General features: G+C 40.1%; 1 protein-coding gene across 4 annotated transcripts; it reads left to right on the top strand.

The window, feature by feature from the left end:
• The first annotated feature begins 3,914 nt into the window (after nt 1-3,914).
• On the top strand, nt 3,915-23,446 carry PRPF3 (pre-mRNA processing factor 3). Of its 4 annotated transcripts, none has more exons than XR_009538770.1 (16): nt 3,915-4,042; nt 6,022-6,212; nt 6,886-7,016; nt 9,019-9,165; nt 10,745-10,828; nt 11,038-11,258; nt 12,227-12,533; nt 13,205-13,371; nt 14,153-14,232; nt 16,396-16,539; nt 17,484-17,583; nt 17,756-17,869; nt 19,274-19,392; nt 19,662-19,745; nt 20,763-20,859; nt 23,084-23,171. XR_009538770.1 is itself a non-coding variant. In XM_060139053.1 (16 exons), the coding sequence occupies exons 2-16, from the start codon at nt 6,068-6,070 to the stop codon at nt 23,228-23,230; spliced, it is 2,052 nt and encodes a 683-aa protein (XP_059995036.1). In that variant the 5' UTR covers nt 3,915-4,042; nt 6,022-6,067; the 3' UTR covers nt 23,231-23,446. The 4 variants fall into 4 exon arrangements, 3 of the variants coding, with proteins under 3 accessions (XP_059995036.1, XP_059995037.1, XP_059995039.1); XM_060139053.1 differs by having other exon boundaries at nt 20,798-20,859; nt 23,084-23,446; XM_060139054.1 differs by lacking the exon at nt 17,756-17,869 and having other exon boundaries at nt 20,798-20,859; nt 23,084-23,446.
• The last annotated feature ends 368 nt before the right edge of the window (nt 23,447-23,814 follow it).

Below are 23,814 nucleotides of genomic sequence, written 5' to 3'. Positions count from 1 at the left end.
TTCTGGGCTGTCTAATCTATTCTGTTGATCTATATGTCCATCCTTATGCCAGTGTCACACTAAATATGTTTTATTTGTTTTCTGTTGTTGTTTTTTTAAATCTATTTTATTTTTGGCTGTGTCCACTGCATTGGTAGGCGGATTCTTAATCACTGCGCCACCAGGGAAGTCCCTAAATATGTTTTATAAGTTACATTTAATCCTCACAATATTCTTTTAAAGTAGAGACATTCTCATTTTATAATTGGGGAAACAACCTCAGAAAAATGTATTACCTGAAGGAATCACAGACTCACAGCTAGTAACTGCGAGACTAAGATTTAAACCCGTCTGATTCCAAATATTGGAAATAAAATCAGTTCCTATAAAAAAAAGAAAATCCCTATGGGGAATTGAATCCTGGTAGTTAAAAGCACCAGGATTTACAACTCTGCAGAGTTAGAACTCATTAACCCATTCAACAGACTTTTTGGAGTGACTACTTAATGTGAGACATTGGTTTTAAGTGCTGTAGATACAATGAGGAAACTGAGGCATGAATTAGTTGAGCAAGAAGTACCCTCAGTTTGCTACTCAAAGCCAGGATTTATTCATTGTTTCATCCTGCACCATCAGGGAAGGTAGATTTTGGTACATACTTCTCAAGCTTATTAAAAACCAGACTTTAAATACAAAAATCTGGTGCTCCCTGGGAAATTCTAATAACCTCCCTAGAGAATAACTGCATTTTCCAGTGAACCTACTATCTAAGAAAACATCTTAGGGTTTTCATTTCTGTCATTTGTAATCTGGAAATAATACTTTTTTTTGAATTTTCCATTTATAAAATTTTGTCAATTTGGGGGCATGCTTTTTCCAAACTATACTTCACCCACACACAATGCTTTTCAGAAACACTGGTTAAAAGGGTATTTAAAGTAGGTTTAAAGCCTCATTTTGAAGAAAGGGAAAAATACAGGCTTATTGGTAAAATGAGAAAAACATTGAGCCCTTACTATGCCTGGCACTATCCTAGGTCCTGGAGATACAATGTAACACAATTCCTGTCTGTAAGGAATTTCCATTCTTTTTTTTTTTTTTTGCAATCACCTTATTATTGTTTCAGGCAAGATCATCAATGAATGCTAAAATTAGAAGGTGAAAATTTGATGAGAAACATGACATTTATGTAGTCACCAAGCATCTCCCCCATATTCTTTTTTTTTTTTTTGGCCGCATCTTGTGGCATGCAGGATCTCAGTTCCCTGGTCTCAGTTCCTGGACCAGGGATCGAAACTGCGCCCCATGCAATGGAAGCATGGAGTCTTAACCATGGACTGCCAGGGAATTCCCAGGAATTTCCATTCTTTAGGACACCAGACTTCAGCAGGTTCTGAGGCCTGTAAGATCCACTGCTAAAAAAGATCTGTTCTTTTTTTTTTTTTTTTTTTGCTGTACTTGGGCCTCTCACTGTTGTGGCCTCTCCCGTTCCGGAGCACAAGCTCCGGACGCGCAGGCTCAGCGGCCATGGCTCACGGGCCCAGCCGCTCCACGGCACGTGGGATCTTCCCGGACCAGGGCACGAACCCATGTCCCCTGCATCGGCAGGCGGACTCTCAACCACTGCACCACCAGGGAAGCCCCAGATCTGTTCTTTAATTCAACAAATATTTAATTGTGCCAGGTGGTATTGTAGGCATTTAAGATATATCAATGAACAATGATTACTGCCTTTATGGAGCTGACGTTCTAGCAGAGGGAGTCAGATGATAAGCAATAAATATAATAAGAAAATTACCTAGTACTAGTAGCATAAGTGGTGATAAGTACTATGGAAAAAGGAAAAAGGAAACAAAAAATGGGATAGTTAACTGTGCCAAGCAGACTTCAGAATTAAATAGGGTGGCTGGGGAAGACTTCTCTGAGGTTAATTTTGAATAAAAATCTGAAGGAGTTAGGGAGCAAACCATGCACATATCTGGATGAAGAGCAATTCAGGCAGAAAGCAACAAGTGCAAAGGCCTTGAGGTGAAATTATGCTTGGCATGTTCAAGGAACAACAAGGGGTAAGATCCTGGAGGTGAATGAGTGAAGAAAAGAGTAGTAGGTGAGATCACAGAGATAATGGAGTGGGGCAGATCTTGTAGGGCATTTTGCTCTGAGTGCTATGTAAAGCCAGTGGATAGTTTTGAGCAGGGAAGTGATACAACATTTCTGATGTGTTAACATGATCATGATGGCAACTGTGATGAAACTAGACTAAGTGAGGGCAAGGTGGAAGCAAGAGAAAGCAGTAAGACTACTAAAATAATCCAAGCATAAAGGTGATAGTAGTGTAGGGTAGTGAGAAGCAGATGGTTTCTGTATATATTCTGAAAGTAGGGCCAATGGAACTTGCTGATTGGCTGGAGAAAAACAGAGGGGTTGAGGATGACTGAGATTATTGGCCTGCATAGCTGTCAACTGAAAGAAAAATGTACAACATGAGAGTTGTGAGTTTAGTTTTGTACAGGGTCTTACTGAGGGAGACACATGTTCAAGAAGCACTTGAAATGTGTTCCACCAGACTACAAAATGGGGGAGGCTTATAAAGGCAAAAACCACAAGGTTATAGTTAGTTACGTGAGTTCTTTATCAAGAATTATAATTGGAGCTGGCAAGAAGTAAGGGTGCTTGTTTTGGGGGGGTTTTTTTTTGGCTGCACCACACGGCTTACACAATCTTAGTTCTGAGCCCAGGCACTGGCAGTGAAAGCGCCAAGTCATAATCACTGGACAGCCAGGAAATTCCCAAGGGTGCTTGTTAAATAAGGGTTGGTTGGGGTCCGAATTGGTTGCACGGTTACAAGGGGAGACCTTGAGACCATAAGGATGCAGTGGCTGTGTTGTTCTGAATATGACCAGTGGTGTCCTTGGGTTCTGTACAGTTCAAAGAAAGTTCAAGTTCTCGGTGGGGCAGAATTGTGTCTGAGACCAGATCCTCAATGGCCTCCCAACTCCATTTTTTATACCTGTACTCTGGTTACTCCATTATAATTTCAATTTGTCATCAACTGTAAGAATATGGTTGCCATTAACTGAGATGAGGAAGACTATGTTGGGAGCTGGTTTTTTGGGGATGGTGGTGGTTAGAATCAGGAGCTTAGTTTTCATCATGTAAGTTTAGGATGTCTACTATACATTTATGTAGCCAACTGGATATATTATTACATGTCAAGTAGCTGTATTGAACTCTGTGAGAAGCACTGTCACTCTTGTGGTCTTCACAGCAACCCTATGAGGTGGATTTTTTTTTTACAAGTGAGGAAAGAGAGGGCTTAAGTAACTTGCCTAATGTCGCAGCTAAAGTGGGAGAGCTGGAATACAACTACAGACACTGGCTTTAAAACTCGTGCTCTTGCTTAATCATTAAGTAATACTGAATCTCAGTGGATGCCTGACATATAGTAATAGACACTCAATAATCATTTGTTGCGTGAATGAATGGAAGAAAAAAACAGTAAAGGGGAGGGATGGGCTACTATCTTCAGAGTCCTCCTATACTCGTTTTCTTTCTGGGTGATCTCTGGCACCACTGCGAAGTTAGGGAAAAAGGCTAAGGAGGGGGCGGGGGGCGGCTAATGCTAGTGATCACGACTCTCGCAGGGTTTACTTTCTATCACAAAGTCCAGGTTTAGCCCAAACGCAGAAGCCCCGTTTTTAGTTCTACCATGACCTTAGCGCACTTATTCTCCACACTAGGAATGCTACAAGTAGCCCAATTTATGCTTCAGGGAACATTAACTTTGCAATAACCTAGCTAACAGATTTACCTGGGGAAACCGAAGGAGGCAAGTAACGCGCAAGCGGAAAACTTTAAAGCGCCGCCACGCAGGCGCTCCGCCGCCGGGAAAGTACCCACTACGGCTGCGCGAATTGGCGGCCCCGCCCTCCCTCGTCACGTGCTGTGGGACCGCGGCGTGGCGGCGGCAGTGGCAGTAGCGACGGCAGGCCATAGGGCGGTCAGAAGGTTTCCGGTTCCGGTGTAACGTTCGGGCTCCGTCTCAGGGGCTGAAGTTAGTGAGGTGAGTAGTGGCCCCGGGCCCGGAGAGGGTATCCTCGCGTCCTAGTGACTGGGGCTAGGGTTCAATCCAAGGGGAGGACAGAGGCGGGAAGGTTCAGTGGAAAGGAAGCTGAGAAAAGAACAAGTTCTGTGGGAGAACGGGTTGGAATGAGATTGTTGAGAGGAAAAGGGCGGGGGCGGGAAAGGGACGAGCTGAGGAGACTACCTCTGAGATGAGGAGTTGGGGTAGAACGAGGCTGGGTTGGGGGCGGGTCAGAGAGACGGAAAGAGCAAAAAGAGAAGAATGGGGGTTTCAGGGAGGAAATTGGACTTGTAGCAAAGGAGAGCACCGAGTAAGGAAATGCTTCAGAGGATTAGAACCTGCTACCAGCTCATTCAGAGATCATTCTGCCTTCCTCTCCTTCCACACCATAACCACACCCCACCCCAGCCCCACTCCACGCAGTTATTGTTGAATATTTGATTCGTGACAAAGCTAGTTACCGTTTGGAACTTTTATTTTGGCCACTGGCTGTTTAGTTTGCACGTTATCTTATGGAAGAATGGGTTGAAGTTGAGTACATTTGTTCATATGGTGCTTGGGCACACATTTCATCTGATAGAATTAGTTATGCAATCAATAGTTATTGAATGAATTAAGTGCCATATAGGAATGGCAGTCGTCCTCATTTTGTAAGATGAGTGAACCCAGTCTGAGAGGAATTACTTGTCAGAAGGCTGGTAAATGGTAAGAGCTCGGTGTGAGCTCTTCATTCTCTGTGGTGTCTGAATATGCTTTTGAGCAATGCACATGTTGAGATTGATAGGCTCTACTGCTATCTCATGATGGGTAAATAGAGCCACTGTATTCATATAACGTGTCACTGAGGCACAAAATCTTTCACTCGTAGTTTCATGACTTTAATTTACTTGCTTCATATGGTTATACCAAAATTAAATACACTATTTAGCAACAGTTCTTATAGAGGATAAACCTGCCAGAAATGTAGAAGATAATCAGACTGTACCTTATAGGAGAAAAGATGTCTTAAAACATCTTAAAAGATTGAATCCCAGATTGGACCCTGATGTGTGGCACTGCTGGGAGGAGGTTAGCTTGGAATTGAGGTCAGTCTAGCTTATTGACTTTTAGGCAATATGGAGAAAATCAGGGAAATAAAAATTTTCTTTATGCTCATGAAGAGTTTTGAGATTTAAGTAGGGGATAAAAACGTAAACATGAATAAAATTTAAGAACTGTACTAACTTACATTAAACAACAAATTAAAGATTGTTGTAGAGTCTTTTATGATGGTGTTTTCTCTATTAAGCTAAAAAGTAGAATAAAGGTGAAAAGAGAGAGAGTACATCCAAAACGAGCGTAATCTTTTCTGAACTGAGGGATTAGTTATGACAGAGACCCTGTAGAACATGAGAGAAAAGTATCTAGGTACAGAATTCCCACTGGGATGAATATGAGTACAGAGAAATGTGATAGAACAGTCTTAAGGATTAAGAGTTTTAATATAGGATGACTGACCTGGATAAGCCCTCTCATTTGTGTCCCTTAAAAGAAGGCCTGGGTTAAGGAATGCTTGCCCAGAAGTAGGAAGAATAGAACGGCTGGGCTCTGAGTGGGCTTTTTCAGTCTTGTTTTCATGTTATATGCTTGCCAGTCCTTGTTGAATATGACAGAATCAAAAAAGAAGCTAGGACTCATTTCTCAGACTAGGTTATTCCCAAGGTTTGTTTGTTTATTCCACAGGTTTCACTGATCCACTGATACTTACTGAGTTAGGGTTAAAAATCAAACAGAATGTAGTCCTTTCTGTTTTGAAGTATGAGTTGTAGGGAAAGTATTTGGCTTGAAATGAAGTAGAAGAACTTGCCTAGGATTGAGAATAGAGGTGGGGAAGGCATTCCTGATATACTTACTGTTGCCTGGGGTTATTTTAATCTTCTCCTGTCCTCTAACTTAACTCTTTACTGGTTTCTTTTTAGGTGCAGTATTGAATCCTATTTTGAGCTATCCTCCTTTTCCTGAAGAATGGCACTGTCTAAGAGGGAGCTGGATGAGCTGAAACCATGGATAGAGAAGACAGTGAAGAGGGTGCTGGGTTTCTCAGAGCCCACAGTGGTCACAGCAGCACTGAACTGTGTGGGGAAGGGCATGGACAAGAAGAAGGCAGCTGGTATGTACCTTTCTGAAACTTCTGGCTTAACATGTAGGATGACCCCAAATACTGCTTTGAACTTCCCCAAAATTCTCTCTGTTGGGAGTGTCTAAAAAAAGGTCAGGCCAGTTTCTCTTGCATTATAATGGAAATAGCCTAAATAATTAATATTGCTTTTTCTCTTATTTTTTATTTTTTATACTATTTGTGACATATTTTGAATCTCAGACTGATTTCCTTTGACCACTGCACTGAGTTACCTAAATTATATTTACTTAGGAAATATACTAAAGTCAGATGGGTATATTCAGATTCAGATCGACATCTAAACATTTAGAAGTCTCTATAAAATACATGAAAAATGTTGAGGAAGGCAGATTTTGTTAAGGTAGTCTCCTCCAACTGCTGTTTGGGAAAAGTTAGAGTGGTTATTCATCTTAAACTTTGATGCTCAGCCTAAACAGGTTACTCTGGCTATGCTACTTCCTATGCCAAAAAGTTATAACTATTTTTATCTCGTGGGGCAAGGTCATTCAGTGTAAGAGAATGTATGAGAATCCTACAAAGAACTTAAGAAAGCATTTCTCTCCCTCTTAGGGATAAAATTCCAGTGTTGGCATCTGTTGTATGCCTAGTATTGGACTAAGTACTTTTACGTTTTCAACCTTACCACCTCTTTTTTTCTTGCCAGACCACCTGAAACCTTTTCTTGATGATTCTACTCTCCGATTTGTGGACAAACTGTTTGAGGCTGTGGAGGAAGGCCGAAGCTCTAGGCATTCCAAGTCCAGCAGTGACAGGAGCAGAAAACGAGAGCTAAAGGTAGGTTACAGTTAACTATCTGACGAGCTTGGAGTTTTGAATGGTAACAAAGTTGCTGAGCTTACCTGGCTCACACTTTAATATCCACTATTAGAATACCTAATATTTAAGAGAGGTACTTAGACATTGGAGTAGAGGGGGTGAACATGTATTATCACCATCTTATGGTGATGAACTACCTAAGTTCATGGGTTGAAACGTTCCAAGGAAACAGTAGGTAGCTTTGTCGTTTTTCATATACAGTTAGGAGTTTTGGTTCTCATGTTTCCCTAAGTCTCTCTCTTTTTCTTTTTTTTCAATAAATTGATTGCTCTAAGATTTTATGCTTTGATTTACTTGAGGCCTAATAGATTGCTTCACAGTGTGACTTCACTGCTACCTGAGCCATAGACCTCATTGTTGGTCCTTTAGAGATATTACTCTGCAATGGACTTCTAGATGGGACACCTAACAGCAATTGATTTTTTACTGTGTGTCTTGAGAGCCTACTGTTTTCCACATAGCATATTGCCAGTCCTCTGGCCCCATGAGTGGAATACTTAAAGGGACCATCATTACCTCCCTTACCTCCTTCTCTTTTTATCCTATAGTTGCTGATTGGTCATGGCCTCTTTCAATATTAGCAGTGTCAAGTAGCTGATCTATCTCTTTTCTCTGTCTGTCTCTTAAAAAAAAAATCTTTTCTGTGACTCCCATCAAAAACCTTCCAAAGTGCTTTTGATATCCTGGCTATCCTTTTGTTTTTCCTGAGGCACAAGAGTGAATAAGCAGTGTCTGCTTGGTCCCTGGCCAGGCTGTGGAACCAAGAGAAATAGAGATTTGTGTGCTTTTTGTGTTTAGGGTTTTGTAGGGTTATCAGAGGAATGAAATAGTCCTTGCCTTAAAGGAATTTGCAGTTTAAGGGTTGGGGGATGGGAGGGCACAACAAAATACAGTCACAAATTATGAAATCTGAGTAGCAGTTTCATGTAAATTTTAGGGTTGACTATAGAGTTTCAGACTTCCGTTGAATTTTGTTACATCTAAGGGGGAATGCTTGATCCATAGTATACACAGATCTGTAGCGTGAAGATTATGTTTTGATAGGGCGTGCTACTGTATAAGTGCTGAGGGCCTGCTGTGAATAAAGTGACTACATTGGGTGGGATTAATAAAAATGGTTTCTTGAAGGAGGTATCTAGATAGCCTTGGGATTCGGGTCCCATTTTGGTCCATTCAGTCCCCACCCCACACAATATATTATGGGAGAGTCCTTTTTCTTGAACTGTAGGAGTTCCAGGAAGCGCTCGCCCCTGGCCGAGGATATGTCCTTGCAAAACACGAGCCCTCCTAGTGAAGAGGGGATGTCACCCAAAGCCTACCACCGGTGTGTACATTTGCTTTTTCCCATTGTCCCTTCCAGTTGGCCACTCTTGGTCCTGTTAAGTTCACCTTGCAAATTAGTCAACATATTTGAGTTCCCATTGTTTGATGAGAACAAAGTGTTATTGGGGAATACTGAAAAAGAGAGAAAGCCCCTGTCCTGGAAGAGCTTAGACACTAGTTGGGAGAAAGTACGTACTAACATTGAAAGACTTAACACTTGGCAAACAGAATATCAGCAGTGTAATTTTACTTAGTATGAACCAAGCTCTTAAGCGCTAAAAGGATGTGAAACAACAGTTTGATCAGAGTGGGATGAGATTATTAATGAGAAAAACTTCCTGGAGGAGGTGAGTTTTAGGCAGGATTTGGACTGGGTGAAAAGTTGAGGGAGATCATTACAAATGTGGGCAGTAAGATGTGCAAAGACCTTGGGATGGGAGCATTTATAAGCACATGGGATGAAATTTGTTTGACTGGAGTAGGAGAATAATGAAGTTGAGATGGGTGAGATGGTCCATTTGGTGGAGGGTCTAGAAGACTCTGGGAAAAGCCACAAAAAGCTGATAAGGACTAGGATTATTCTTCCCTTCTCCCATGGGCAGGGATACAACTCTTCTTTCATCTTGGGTTCCCTTAGGAAGTGTTTGGTGATGACTCTGAGATCTCCAAGGAATCATCAGGAGTAAAAAAGCGACGGATACCCCGTTTTGAGGAGGTGGAAGAGGAGCCAGAAGTAATCCCTGGGCCTCCCTCAGAGAGTCCTGGCATGCTGACTAAGCTCCAGGTTAGTAATTAAGAACTGGAAACGGTGGTTTTGAGAGTTGAAGAAGTAAGAGATGGATGGGTCCAGATTTATCGTGGCCTTAATTTGAATTAATTGTTAGCATTGGAAAAATTTTATGTCCTGCTTTATGTTTCATCATTTCTTTGTTTAACCAGGAATATTCCAGTTGAAGGCTTTTGAAATAGCATTTACTGAGCACCTATTATGTGGCAAGGAAGGTGTGTTACGTACATCATTTGCCCAAATATCTACCTCACTGTGTCAGTAAGAAAATTATTGAAATGATTAGAACTTAACATGATGGCAGAGAAGTATTTCCAAATACTATAACACAGAAAAGATATAATCCACTTAAATAATTTTGAGTTCACTTTGTATGTTTTTAATAGGAATTATCTGTGTATTTAAAATGGGCACTGTTAAAAAATTTGGGGGCTTCCCTGGTGGCGCATTGGTTGAGAGTCCACCTGCCGATGCAGGGGACACGGGTTCGTGCCCCGGTCCGGGAAGATCTCACATGCCGTGGAGCGGCTGGGCCCGTGAGCCATGGCCGCTGAGCCTGTGCGTCCGGAGCCTGTGCTCTGCAAAGGGAGAGGCCGCAACAGTGAGAGGCCCACGTACCACCAAAAAACAAAAAACAAACAAACAAAACAAAAACAAACAATTTTGATACCACGTAAGTAGTAAATATTTCTTGTACCACTTAAAATTTGTTACAGGAGAAATAGAATATATACATATATATGGATGGGTGGGTGGATGGATGGATTTGCATATTATGTATGATATTTCTGAAAGGAAAGAAACTGATGGTGATTTTTTTTATAGAAAATGGGGTGGAAGAATTCACAGTATACCCTTTTGTACTTTTTTGCATTTTAAACTATGTAAATATACCACCTATTCAAAAAAATGTTTAAAATAATTTTTTTAAAATATCTTGAAGTGCCTTGACACAGGACTCCTGGAAAATTCAAGAAGAGTTATTTGATCATGTCCTCAAAGCTTATTATTCTGAACTTCTTTAGGGCAGAGGAAAGTATTTACAGAGATTAGGAAATAAGTCTTCACATTGTTGGCTCCCGTTACTAGGAACTCAGGGACAAATAGGTGATTTTTTTTTTTTAAGTGTAATAATGTTTATGGGTTCTGTCAGTTTTGCATGCATTTTCTAAATGTTCACAGTTGCCCTGTAAGGTAGGTACCATTTTTACCCCTTTTAGACACTTGGAGGTTTAGAAATTAAATACCATGTTCAAGGTCACACAAGCATTAAATGGCAGAGTTAAGATTCAAACTCAGGTTTCCCTGACTCCAGAGTCTTAATTAGCAAGCTATGTTACTATCAATACTTAACATGCCAATCCTGCCTTGGGAAGATAGGTTGAAAAATTCCAGTGCTCAGCTGTGTACGCTTATCTTTATTACATTTTCTAGCCTATAGTACAAGCAGAATATGATGGGGTCATTCAAAAATTTTTTGTTCTGTAAACCTGAAAGCCCTTTGAGTTTAGGAACCTGTATGAGAGAAATAAAAAGATGTTAACAGTTTTTCAACTTTTTCCCCCACTGAGAGCAGATCAAACAGATGATGGAGGCAGCAACACGGCAAATCGAGGAAAGGAAAAAACAACTAAGTTTCATTAGCCCCCCTACGCCTCAGGTATTGTAACCAGATTTCTCTGAAAATAAGAATCTTTAGCACAGAATTTCTTGCCATCCACTCAAATGAGAGTCCAGAAGATGACTGCATGTTCCACCCCCAATTTACCACAGTCTACCACTCTGTGGCGGGTGGGGGGGGGCGGTCGGGGGAGATCTGCCTGCCTGTCTAATTTTTCTGATTCTGATTTCTTTTTCTCTATCTCACAGCCAAAGACTCCTTCTTCCTCCCAACCAGAGCGACTTCCAATTGGCAACACTATTCAGCCCTCCCAGGCCGCCACTTTCATGAATGATGCCATTGAGAAGGCAAGGAAAGCAGCTGAACTACAAGCCCGCATCCAAGCCCAGCTGGCACTGAAGCCAGGGCTCATCGGCAATGCTAACATGGTGGGCCTGGCCAACCTCCATGCTATGGGCATTGCTCCCCCGTGAGTATCTGTTTCATGGAACTTGTTTCTGAAGCTTGAGAAGCAATAAATACCTTTGAATGTTATTGATCCTCTTCTTGCAAGGAACTTAAATAATTTCTTAGACAGTTTCATATTTCTTACATATACTCAATAAATACCAATTGAATTTATTCTCTTGGTCACCTTGTTGCAGAGTTTGATTATCTTCTTTTTACAATTGGTAGAACTGAAGTTAAGATTATTCCTCTAATATTGGAGCTAGGAATAGAGCCAGGTTTCCAGGATCCTAGGTCAGAACTATATCCATTAAACCACATTGAGTGAGACCAGATCTGAGAGTTCTCTACAACTGGGTAAAGGTGATAGACTTCATTTTTAACACCTTAATTGGTTTGCCATCCCCTGTCTGACTCAAGAATTAAGGAGTAAAGGAAAATATGATTCCAATTTCTTACCATTGTAATTTATAAGTTCATTTCATCTGATTGTACTCTATACTCAACTGTCCAGTTTGATAGTTTCAGTCAAGATGTTATTATTCACTGATGGGTTTATGTTCCTTAGAATTTTGTAACCTAGTTGTCTTTGTTGGGTTTTGATTTTTCCTTTTTTTTTTTTTTTTTTAAATTTTATTTCTTTTGGGCTGTGTTGGGTCTTCGTTGCTGTGCGGGGGCTACTCTTCATTGCGCTGTGCGGGCTTCTCATTGTGGTGGCTTTTCTTGTTGAGCATAGGCACGCGGGCTCAGCAGTTGGGGCTCACAGACTCTAGAGCACAGGCTCAGTAGTCGTGGCGCCCGGGCTTAGTTGCTCCGCAGCATGTGGGATCTTCCTGGACCAGGGATTGAACCTGTGTCCCCTGCATTGGCAGGCGGATTCTTAATCACTGTGCCACCAGGGAAGCCCTGTTTTTTATTTTCTGCTTGTTTTTTTTTTTGCTTGACTTATTGTTCCAAATGAGATTTATTCCTATGTGGGCTATTTTTCAGGAAGGTGGAGTTAAAAGATCAAACTAAACCTACACCACTGATTCTTGATGAACAAGGTCGAACTGTAGATGCAACCGGCAAGGAAATTGAGCTGACACACCGTATGCCTACTCTGAAGGCCAATATTCGGGCTGTGAAGAGGGAACAATTCAAGCAACAGCTAAAAGAAAAGCCATCAGAAGACATGGAGTCTAATACCTTTTTTGACCCCCGAGTCTCAATTGCCCCTTCCCAGCGCCAGAGACGCACTTTTAAATTCCACGACAAGGGCAAATTTGAAAAGATTGCCCAGCGATTACGGACAAAGGTATCTGGCTTAGAATATAATCTAGAATTTTGAAGAAGTTAGGAAGTGACAAAGGAAATTGAATATAGTCCTGAAATAACCGTCAACTCAGTTCTCTCTGTTTTTGGCAATTAGATAAACAAGTAGTAAAGCAATGAGTAATTTTTAAAATACTATATTTTTTCCTGGAATACTTGATTTTTAGCTGATTTGTCTTCTCAGTTACTTCTACTTAGGTAGAAATAAAATTGAATTTGAAAATTCTCCACATAAACGGTCAGTGGAGGGAAACCGTTGAGAACCCTCAGGGCAACTAATGAAAGCTAGCCTGGTGTTAAAATTTACTGCAGACAGTCCACACACTTGGATAGTTTGATTGACTGTATATTTGATGACTATTACCTTCTTGTTTTCACCCTCTCAGAATGAGGTTTTTCATAAAATTCCATTTCTGCATATTTGCTGCAGGCAGGCACTGTGGGGTAAAGGGCTAGTGATGAGAGTGAAATGTATGTAAATCAACCAAGTAAAGGATAAAGTAAAGCAGAACAGCTCCTTTTTCTAAGCTTTCAGAAAGTATGAATTTGTTGCATTAGATGTAAAGAGTTCAACAAGGAAGTGTTTTAAAGTTTGGGATTCTACTACTTCCCTGTTTTCTTTGACTTCAGTTTATCTTCTTGTCTTGTCTTTAGGCTCAACTGGAGAAGCTGCAGGCAGAGATCTCACAGGCAGCTCGAAAAACAGGCATTCATACTTCAACTAGGCTGGCCCTCATTGCTCCTAAGAAGGAGTTGAAGGAAGGTGATGTTCCTGAAATTGAGTGGTGGGACTCTTATATCATCCCCAATGGCTTTGACCTGTGAGTTTGTTGGTTAATACCTTTTCATAAGGCTAGAGTTTTAATGGGAAAGATGGTACTTGTGCATTAAGTAAAAAATTTAAATCCAAGGAAGATAGATAACCATATACAAGCTCATATATTTGTAAAGAATATGTTGTATGGGTTGTTTTAGTTTTTTCGGTTAATGTAGGAGGATTGGGCACATATAGTCTAAATAATCTATACAAATCTGTAAAATTTCTGCTTGCTTTGTTATACATTGTTATTTGTTTTTACCATATTTGTTTTCTTAATTATCTTCTTTTGCTACTTATAATAGGTGTTTACATTTCTTAAAGATCCAGTCCTAGAATAGAGCAAGGATTCTTAGTTGATGGGGGAGAGAATGGTAAATAAAGCGTATAAGAAACATTTGGCAAGCTTCAATCATATCTGCTCCATTATTCTGATACATGGCTTTAGGAGACTGTCTCAGCCTTTCCTTATGCTTCCTTTGTCAGCCTCTATCCCAGCGAATTATTGTTACTAATGAGAGAATATGGTGTCCATCAGGGGTGTTAGGGTAGAAAAAAAAGGTTGACAATGACTGGTGTAGAGAGTGCATCCAACCTTAGTGGGACCATTTTGTCATCTTGAAAATTATAAGTGATATATTACATATTATAGACATGCAAATACTGTAAAAAGTTCTAGAATGCATTATGGGGGGTGGATTTTTTCATTGTGTTTCTGAGATTCCCTCTCTCTTGGAATCATCTCTACCCACATATCCTGTTTTCCCTTCTTCCTCCAATTTTAGTACAGAGGAAAATCCCAAGAGAGAAGATTATTTTGGAATCACGAATCTTGTTGAACATCCAGCCCAGCTCAACCCTCCAGGTAATGTAGAGATTACTCAATCAAAGCTCTAGAGAAGTATTAGCCAATAGAAATTTATGTGATAATGGGCATGTTCTCTGTCTGGGCTGTCTATACTATAGCTGCTGTGCACACATGACTATTGAGAACTTGAAAACCAAGTTGCATTAATACAGCTGAGGGACTGAATTTTTAATTTTATTCAATTTTATTTAAATTTAAATAGTACATGTAGCTAGTGGTTACAGTGTTGGACAGTGCAGCTGTAGAGCGTTGAGGTCTAATCTATAGATGGCCTCACTGATGTATATTACAAATTGGGCTTTTGCCATAGTGTTGACTCCCAACTTTAGTACACCACCATTAAACTCCTGGCCCTCTTCAATCTTCTTTTTCTTCAGCCTTTCTCTTTATCATTTTTGTAGTGAAAGTCTGTTGGCTCAGTCAGAAGAGATGGGTTTTAGTTGTGGCTGTGAACTAGCTGAATCCCTTGGGTAAATCACTTATAATACAGAATTTCCTCATATGTAGAGATGATACTGATATTCCCTCTTAAGCAATCACAGAAGATTTTAACATTTTCATCAAATTTGAGATGAATGGAGGAGGTTAGTTTTTACTCAGTAAATTTACTCAGTAAGGGCTTCCCTGGTGGCGCAGTGGTTGAGAGTCCGCCTGCCGATGCAGGGGACGCGGGTTCGTGCCCCGGTCCGGGAAGATCCCACATGCCGCAGAGCGGCTGGGCCCATGAGCCATGGCCGCTGAGCCTGCGCGTTCGGAAAAATTAAAAAAAAAAAAAAAAAAAAAAAATTTACTCAGTAAATTTGCTTGCCAGTATCTCTAATAAGTTCATAAAAATAGATTGAGACCCTGTGATAATAAAAGAATAATAATCATTGAATTATACTTAATCAGAATGTACTTAGCTATCATCAGCATGAATCATTAGAAGAAAGTGGGGGATTTTGTTTGTTTTAACAAATTGAGTAAATCTGCTTTGGGAGCTCAGAAGATTTTTCCCAATCCCTATGACTCTTAAATTATAAATTTCCTAATGTTGGCCAGTGGTTTTCAAATTGTATTCCATAGGCACGTTGAGGTTCAATAAGTAGGATCCAAATGGGATTCTGGATACCCGCCACCTACTCCAAATCCTCACACAGAGCAGCCGGAGCAGCTCTAATTTTGTTTTCTATATTTGTCACATTTCAGTTTATAAAAGGGTTCAACTGCTTAAAGAAAAACAAGTTAGAACATTGCTCATGAAAGATAAGAATGCTTTTGAGGGGCTTCCCTGGTGGGGCAGTGGTTAAGAATCCGCCTGCCAATGCAGGGGACATGGGTTCGAGCCCTTGTCCAGGAAGATCCCACATGCCGCAGAGCAACTAAGCCCGTGCACCACAACTACTGAGCCTGCGCTCTAGAGCCTGCGAGCCACAACTACTGAAGCCCATGTGCCTAGAGCCCGTGCTCCGCAACAAGAGAAGCCACCGCAATGAGAAGCCCTCACACTGCAACAAAGAGTAGCCCCCACTCGCCGCAACTAAAGAAAGCCTGCGAGCAGCAATGAAGACCCAAGGCAGCCAAAAATAAATTAAAAAAAAAAAAAAGAATGCTTTTTAAAGACATAACTATAACACCATTATCACGACCTAAAATTAACTAAAAGCAAACTAGAGGTCCTTTCTTTTTCTTTTTTTTTAATCTTAATTGGAGTATAGTTGATTTACAATGTTGTGTTAGTTTCAGGCGTACAGCAAAGTTAATCAGCTACACATATACAGATATCCACTATTGTTTAGATTCTTTTCCCATATAGGCCATTACAGAGTATTGAGTAGAGTTCCCTGTGCTATACAGTAGGTTCATATTAGTAGTGTGTATATGTCAATCCCAGTCTTCCAATTTATCCCTTCCCGCTTACCCCCTGGTAACCATAAGTCTGTTTTCTACATCCGTAACTCTGTTTCTGTTTTGTAGATAAGTTCATTTATACCCTTTTTTCAGATTCCACATATAAGTGGTATCATATATTTGTCTTTCTCTATCTGACTTATTTCACTCATTATGACAATCTCTAGGTCAATCCATGTTGCTGTAAAGTTTCTTTTAATGTGATTGATATTCACCTGTATCCCTCTAATATGCTTATTGCTTTGGTACATTCATTTCTCTGCCTGACAGTCGACAATGACACACCAGTTACTCTGGGGGTATATCTGACCAAGAAGGAACAGAAGAAACTTCGAAGGCAAACAAGGAGGGAAGCACAGAAGGAGCTACAAGAGAAAGTCAGGCTAGGCCTGATGCCTCCTCCAGAACCCAAAGGTACGTATCTTAGAGGCAGGGAAGAAAGGGTGACGAGTTTATCTCTGTCATTCTAGACGAACTTTAGCATCTCTCTATATTTGGGTGCTTTTTGTTTCTCAGAATCATTCATTGGTTCTTCCTTTCCTAAATTTTCTATTGTCTTTGCTTATTAAGACAGGTCAACATAGTCATTGTAGATGTCATTTAAGGCTTTTTTTTTTTTCTAACTAATATTGACCATAAAACATTCCTATACTCCTGGAAGAATAATAGGCTTGAAATTCATGAAGATAGTAGCTGGAGTATTTGCATAGAGTTGTTATGTACATAATTCTTAAATGTTTGAAAAATGAAAATGCAGTTTAAAAAACCTCACTCCTGTAGTTTCCATTATCAGTTAGTAATATTTTGAGTGAGCACTGTTATGTATAGGATCTTTCACTAAATGCTATGATGAGAGTGAAAAATGCCAAAGGGCTTCCCTGGTGGCGCAGTGGTTGAGAGTCCGCCTGCCGATGCAGGGGACACGGGTTCGTGCCCTGGTCCGGGAAGACACGCTGCGGAGCGGCTAGGCCCGTGAGCCATGGCTGCTGGGCCTGCGCGTCCGGAGCCTGTGCTCCGCGACGGGAGAGGCCACAACAGTGAGAGGCCCGAGTACCGCAAAAAAAAAAAAGAAGAAGAAAAAGGAAAAAAAAATGCCAAAGAAATTAAGTTCCTTGTCTTTCGTAAATTTTCAAACAATGTGAATAAATGCATACCAGTTATTTAGATTAATTATGTGACCTCCCTCAAATGCTGAATTAATTGGATGGGCTTTCAAGGTAAGAGTATTTGGAGGAGGTGAGTTTTGAGCAGAGATTTGAAATAGGTGAATGATATGAATTAGTAGAGAAGAGATTGACAGGTTATCCCAGCTGGAGTAATGACTTACGAGATTGATTTCTATCATCTCTTCACTGCAGTAAGAATTTCAAATTTGATGCGAGTATTAGGAACAGAAGCTGTTCAAGACCCCACGAAGGTAGAAGCCCATGTCAGAGCTCAGATGGCAAAAAGACAGAAGTAAGTGCCATGGGATTGGGTGGAAACCCAGGGCAAGTACCTTTCCCAGACTCTTCTGGGGGATCCATATTTGGAGGGAGGGGAGAGTTCTCCGTTGCTCTCTCTTTCCCTCAGCCCTGCCTCTGATCTTCAATGCCTTTCTCACTTGTGGATGTCCTTCCTGTCACGACAGAGCGCATGAAGAGGCCAACGCTGCCCGAAAACTTACAGCAGAACAGAGAAAGGTCAAGAAAATTAAAAAGCTTAAAGAAGACATTTCACAGGGGGTACACATATCTGTTTATAGGTAGGTGTCCAAACTGGGCCAGCCTTTTCCTTAGAAATACCAAAACATTTTCCAGGTGATTGAGGCAGAATCACTGGTGTAAAGCATACCTAATAGCAGCTCTACTCTCTTTTAACGACCCTAGTGTAAATCAAGAGCTAGTAGATCTTTTTCATTGGTGAGGGTTAAAAACTTAGTCTTCTGTCTCTGAGGTCTTAGTGAACTAATACTAGTTCTGAAGAATGAATGAACGAAAATAAAAAAAAAAAAAAAAAGAAGAATGAATGAACGGATATGCTTATTCAGGCCAAGATGTGAACTAGGGATCATTCATACTTTATGAAGCATAAAATATTATTTTTTTAGGAAGCATTAAAAGTTTTTTTCATCAGTTAACTATATCCTTATCCTAATGTATTGCAGTAATCCTTTTATTCCCACTCCAAAGTGGACTTTATTTATTTATTTATTTATTTTTGATTTATTTATTTGTTTTTATTTTTGGCTGCATTGGGTCTTCGTCGCTGCGCGGGCTTTCTCTAGTTGCGGCGAGTGGGGGCTACTCTTCATTGCAGTGCGTCTTCTTGTGGCTTCTCTTGTTGTGGAGCACAGGATCTAGGCACTCAGGCTCAGTAATTGTGGCGCACGGGCTTAGTTGCTCCGTGGCACGTGGGATCTTCCCAGATCAGGGCTTGAACCTGTGTCCCCTATTGGCAGGTGGATTCTTAACCACTGCATCACTAGGGAAGCCCTGGACTTTCCATGTTGTAAATATTTTCTACCTTTTGTGTTGATTTAATGTTTTCATTTTATTCTTTTATGTCAAGTACATGTGTATCTTCTGTTTAGACGTGCTCCTGTTTAGTTCTTTTATTATAAAAACGGCACATTATTATAAAAGTAGTGAATGCTTACTAAGATAAAAAACATTCTAACAATACGGAAGGACATTTACTGAAAAAGTCCCCTTCCTATTCTCTGATCCCTTAGGACCACTCACTGTGGGTAATTGCCACTGACAGTTTTTCGTATATTCTTCAAGAAATTTTTCAGGCATAGCATTGTGACTACTTTATATTATAAGCACCTAGAGGGCAAAGAATTTGTTGGTCTTTATACTGTCAAGAACAACTAGCATATAAATATTTTTGGATGATGGTAAATATCTCTCCTTCATTCTTAGAGTAAATTTTGATTACCTGCTATTTGTTGTAAAGTGTACAGTGCTAGACTTTGAAGAAGTTTAAGACAGTAGAAATACTTCTGGATTCATCAGTTCTACCTTTAAGCATTAGTATATTTGCTTACTCCAAATGCCTTTGTTTTTAGAGAGAAAACTATTTTGGATCCATTTTTATTTGCCATTCCATTCAGGCAGCTGCTGATGCTAAAATGAAAGCCATAACTAAACTTTCCCTTCTCCAGAGTTCGAAATTTGAGCAACCCAGCCAAGAAGTTCAAGATTGAGGCCAATGCTGGGCAGCTGTACCTGACAGGGGTGGTGGTACTGCACAAGGATGTCAACGTGGTAGTAGTGGAAGGGGGTGAGTCTGAAAAAATTGAGGCAACCGTAGGCCTTGAAGTGATTAACATGGTGGGAAGAAAGGAGAAAAAGATAGTATTTTAGAGCCATACCTGGGTTTAATATCTTGGGCCTCTGTTTCTGTGTTTATTGGAGTAGAAGGACGTAAGATGTGGTTCCTGGGAGTGCTTCAGCTACCACATTAATGTCTGAGCGTTGAATGCACACAAACGTTCTTTCTACCCCATCGTCTTCCACAACTCTGGCAAAATTCTCCTTCTCTGTTTCTAGGCCCCAAGGCCCAGAAGAAATTTAAGCGTCTTATGCTGCATCGGATAAAGTGGGATGAACAGACATCTAACACAAAGGGAGATGGTGAATGGGGGTTAGAGGGGATTAAGTGGGAGGTGGGATGGTACTCTGTCCATTCATCTGTTCCCTCTCTCTGACACTCTTGCAAATACCAGATAATGTTTAAGAATTTTAGAAAGACCCATTTGGACTTTAAGCATGCTAGACATTCATACAGTATTTATTATATGATCATATGCATGAGTATTAGTTATTCTCCTGCCTGTCCTTTAAGGCCTTTCTACTAGCTGGTTTCCCTGTTAGCCCAGACTCTGGATACTGGCTACATGAGTGTATTTAGTTTGTGAAATTTCAGCAAGCTGCGCATTCATATGTGCATTGTCTATATTATATAATTTTTTGACAAAAAGTTTTTTAAAGGATTGAGAGCAAAAAATATTTTTCAGATCAAAAAAAGCTCTCTGCTTCATTCAAGAAAATAAACTTTTATTCTTTTGCCCAAGTTTATCTTGTATATTTATTTGACATCCTTCAGGCCATCTTCTTCCATCAATATTCATTTTTCCCTTCTTTGAAGACCTGGGTTAGCATTTAACATATGCAGAGAACCTTACTTTTCTTAACTTTGGCCCTTCTATACTTTTCGTTCTTCCCTATTTTTGTACTTAAACTACACTTTTTACTATAATTGACCTATATTTTATTTTGTTTCGCAAGTGTTCCTAAGATATTTTCATTCATTATATCTGTCCTCCTTCATTAGACTAAAAACTCCTTGAGAATGGACTCTTATCATTTTGGCATCTGAAGTGCTTAGGACAAGTTTTTATTGTTCTTTTATTTATCTCCTTATTCCCAGTACCTGTCACAGCTCTTGACACGTAATTGGTCCTCAATACATGTTTGTTGAATTAATTAATGTCCCTACCTGTTTGGAGATTTCAGTCTAATTGGGGGGAAATAAAGAGTAACAGAAGACATTTGATCCCAATACATGAGAAAAGGTGATGATATTTAAAAGAATTTGGGTAGGCTTGAATACTGTTTGTTTAGGACCTAAATCTTGATGTTTGATCTAAGTCTAGAGCAAGATTTAGCTATATTGTCTTTTCCAGATGATGAGGAATCTGATGAGGAAGCTGTGAAGAAAACCAACAAATGTGTACTAGTCTGGGAGGTAGGTGATTAAACACTGAAGCAGGACTTTAGCTAATTCCTGATTGTTTATATTATGCAAATGGAGCAATATAATGGTAAAACTAAATAATGACTAATCCCTTAAGTAATTTGTATTTCTTTTTGGAATTCATTGTTAAGTATTTGGCAGCAAATCCTTCCTGATTATATTTTAGTTAAATTGATGGGTATATAGATTATGCCATCTGGGGAAATGTATGGAAACTCGTGGCAAGAATACAAATTCTCGATTTATTTATTTCACAGTCATGGATATGAGACTTGGAAAGAGGGAAATGAATTGTAGAATTTTCCTTTGGATATAGTGAAAGAAGTACTAGACTTAATACAAAGTTGGGAGTCTGGGCAGTATCACTTACTAGCTGTGTAACTGGGCAAGACACTTAATGTCAAAAACTGTTGCTTTGTCTATAAAATGTGGATATTATTTTCTCCCTATTGTCAGTTTTATTTTGAGAACCTAATTTGATTATTATGTAATGATGCTTTGCAAAATGTGACTAAATCACTCTTAAAATGGAATTTTTTTATGGTTATACAATTCTTTCATCCCTCAAATTTTCTTAGTGAGCCACACTATTCTGAAGAATGAATGAATGAGTGAATATGCTTGTTCAGGCCAAGTTGTGAACTAAGGATCATTCACCCTTTGTGAAGTGTAAAATATCATCCTATTTCTCCAGGAAGCATTAAAAGTTTCTTTCCTCAGTAACTACATTCTTATCCTGATGTACTGCAGTAATCCTTTTATTCCCACTCCAAAATACATTTTATACATTGTAAATATTTTCTACCTTTGTGTTGATTTAATGTTTTCATTTTATTCTTCTAGGTTGCATGCGTGTGTGTATCTTCTATTTTTTAAATGTGCTCATATTTAGTAACTAGTTCTTTATTATAGAAGTAGTACTTTGGGACTTCCCTGGCAGTCCAGCGGTAAGACTCCGCACTTCTCCTGCAGGGGGCGTGAGTTCGATCCCTGGTCGGGGAACTAAGATCCCACATGCCATGCGGCATGGCCCGAAAACAAAAAAAGTAGTACTTTACTACCAAAGTAGTGAATGCTCATTAAAATAAATTCTGACAACACAGAAGATCACTTACTGAAATAGTCCCTTCCAATTCACTCATTTTTTAAGACCACTCTATAGGTAATTGCTACTGTTTTTCATGTATCCTTCTGTCTTACCCCAGATTCCTCCAATTTATGCATACTAAATAGGTAATAATAACCATAGTAACTGTTTCTGTGTCTCATAAGTCCCCATATGCATATTTAATATCCCCCAGCCCCTTCACCTCTTTAAAATTCTGTTCCATTTATCTCTGAGAGTCCTCAGGAATTATTTCTCAGGTTCAGAAATAAGCCAAGTTGTGCTTTAGCCTCCTTTTTGGAATCTGATCCCTGAAAGCCTCTAGCACTTTGTGACTGCCATTGCAGCTAGTCCCTTTGGTGAGAATGCAGTTCCACTAAGTACTGAATCTTTCTATTGTAGTTGTCTGCAGGTTATCCCCCTTGGCTCCCATTCCTCTCTCCCCCGAACCCCTGTATTGTTCTTTGTCACTGGGCCCCAAAATCTCCTGCTTATATACATGGTCTCACTAAGTCTTATGAAAAGAGTCCTTTTGGCCTCTAACTCCTTTCTCCTTAAATGCCCAAATCTGGAGGCCTGGTGGGAGGCAAGTTCATCCCATCTCACCCTCCGTAGTCCTTCCTGACTTACTCTTCCATCCAGGCACCAGAGCACAGAACTCCTCATCTTCCATTCAGTCAAAAAAACAAACCCATATAAAGTCATGAAAACTCAGCAAATATCCAAGGGGGTGGAGGTTAGAATTGTTTGTTTTGTTTTGTTTGTTTAATATTTATTTATTTAGGCTGCACCAGTTCTTAGTTGCGGCACTCGGGATCTTTTATTTGAGGCATGCGGGATCTTTAGTTGTGGCATGTGGGCTTCTTAGTTGCAGCATGCATGCGGGATCTAGTTCCCTGACCAGGGATCGAACGCGGGCCCCCTGCATTGGGAGCATGGAGTCTTACCCACGGGACCACCAGGGAAGTCCCTAGAATTGTTTTTACCATAAAATTATGTTCAGGTAGGCACATTGCTACACAGGTGTTATTAGGTTTTATAAAGGAATATTATATCTGATTTAAATTAGAAATTGCAGTGTTTTTATTAAAAATTTTGTCTCTTTCCCAGGGTACAGCCAAAGACCGGAGCTTTGGGGAGATGAAGTTCAAACAGTGCCCTACAGAGAACATGGCTCGGGAGCATTTCAAAAAGCATGGGGCTGAGCACTACTGGGACCTTGCGCTGAGTGAATCTGTGTTGGAGTCCACCGACTGAGACTACTGCAAGCCCTTGCCTCTCCCTTCTTGCCTTTGTCTCTTCAGTCCTCTCCCTTATTCTACTTCCAAACCCAGCCCTACTTGTGTGTGTGATCTCAGAACTGTGCCAGGCTGACATTGGGACAAAGGGAGAACATCTTGCTTCCTTCCCCAGACAGCCTGGTGCTGCCCTTTATTCCCCTTATGTGAATATGATTAAAGAGTTATTTTTAAAGTCGGTATGATATTTTTCACACGTTCAAAGGTATTGGAGTTTGGGTCTTCAGGTGATCTTTTCTCCAGACTTCTAGCAATTGCTGTGGAAAAAGAAAATTTTGTCATTGATATTTATGAATATATAAATGGATGAAACGAATGGATGGATGATTGGATAATGGAAATTTCTGACCTCATCTTAGAGCAAGAATGATAAATACTGTTTTCCTGGAGCAGAGTGAAGAAGGAAAAGGTATTAAGTGGATAGGGGAGAGGGAATTTCCATCTCTTAACCTTCAGTGGATAGTCACGAGGTTGACAGATTACTTCTGGTCTTGGCTGAGTGGTCTTAACAGGAAATTAGTTCCTCATATGGGTGAATATATG

The sequence above is a fragment of the Lagenorhynchus albirostris genome, chromosome 2, assembly GCF_949774975.1.
Source record: "Lagenorhynchus albirostris chromosome 2, mLagAlb1.1, whole genome shotgun sequence".
NCBI lineage: Eukaryota > Metazoa > Chordata > Mammalia > Artiodactyla > Delphinidae > Lagenorhynchus > Lagenorhynchus albirostris.
This window is presented reverse-complemented; position numbering and strand designations above follow the sequence as displayed.

Bases quoted from the DNA above. Each gene is read 5' to 3' on its own strand.
- PRPF3 (XM_060139053.1), top strand. From the start codon at position 6,068: ATGGCACTGTCTAAGAGGGAGCTGGATGAGCTGAAACCATGGATAGAG. The intron at 9,166-10,744 runs GTTAGTAATTAA...CACTGAGAGCAG, and splicing joins GCATGCTGACTAAGCTCCAG to ATCAAACAGATGATGGAGGC. The intron at 17,584-17,755 runs GTAAGTGCCATG...CTGTCACGACAG, and splicing joins CAGATGGCAAAAAGACAGAA to AGCGCATGAAGAGGCCAACG.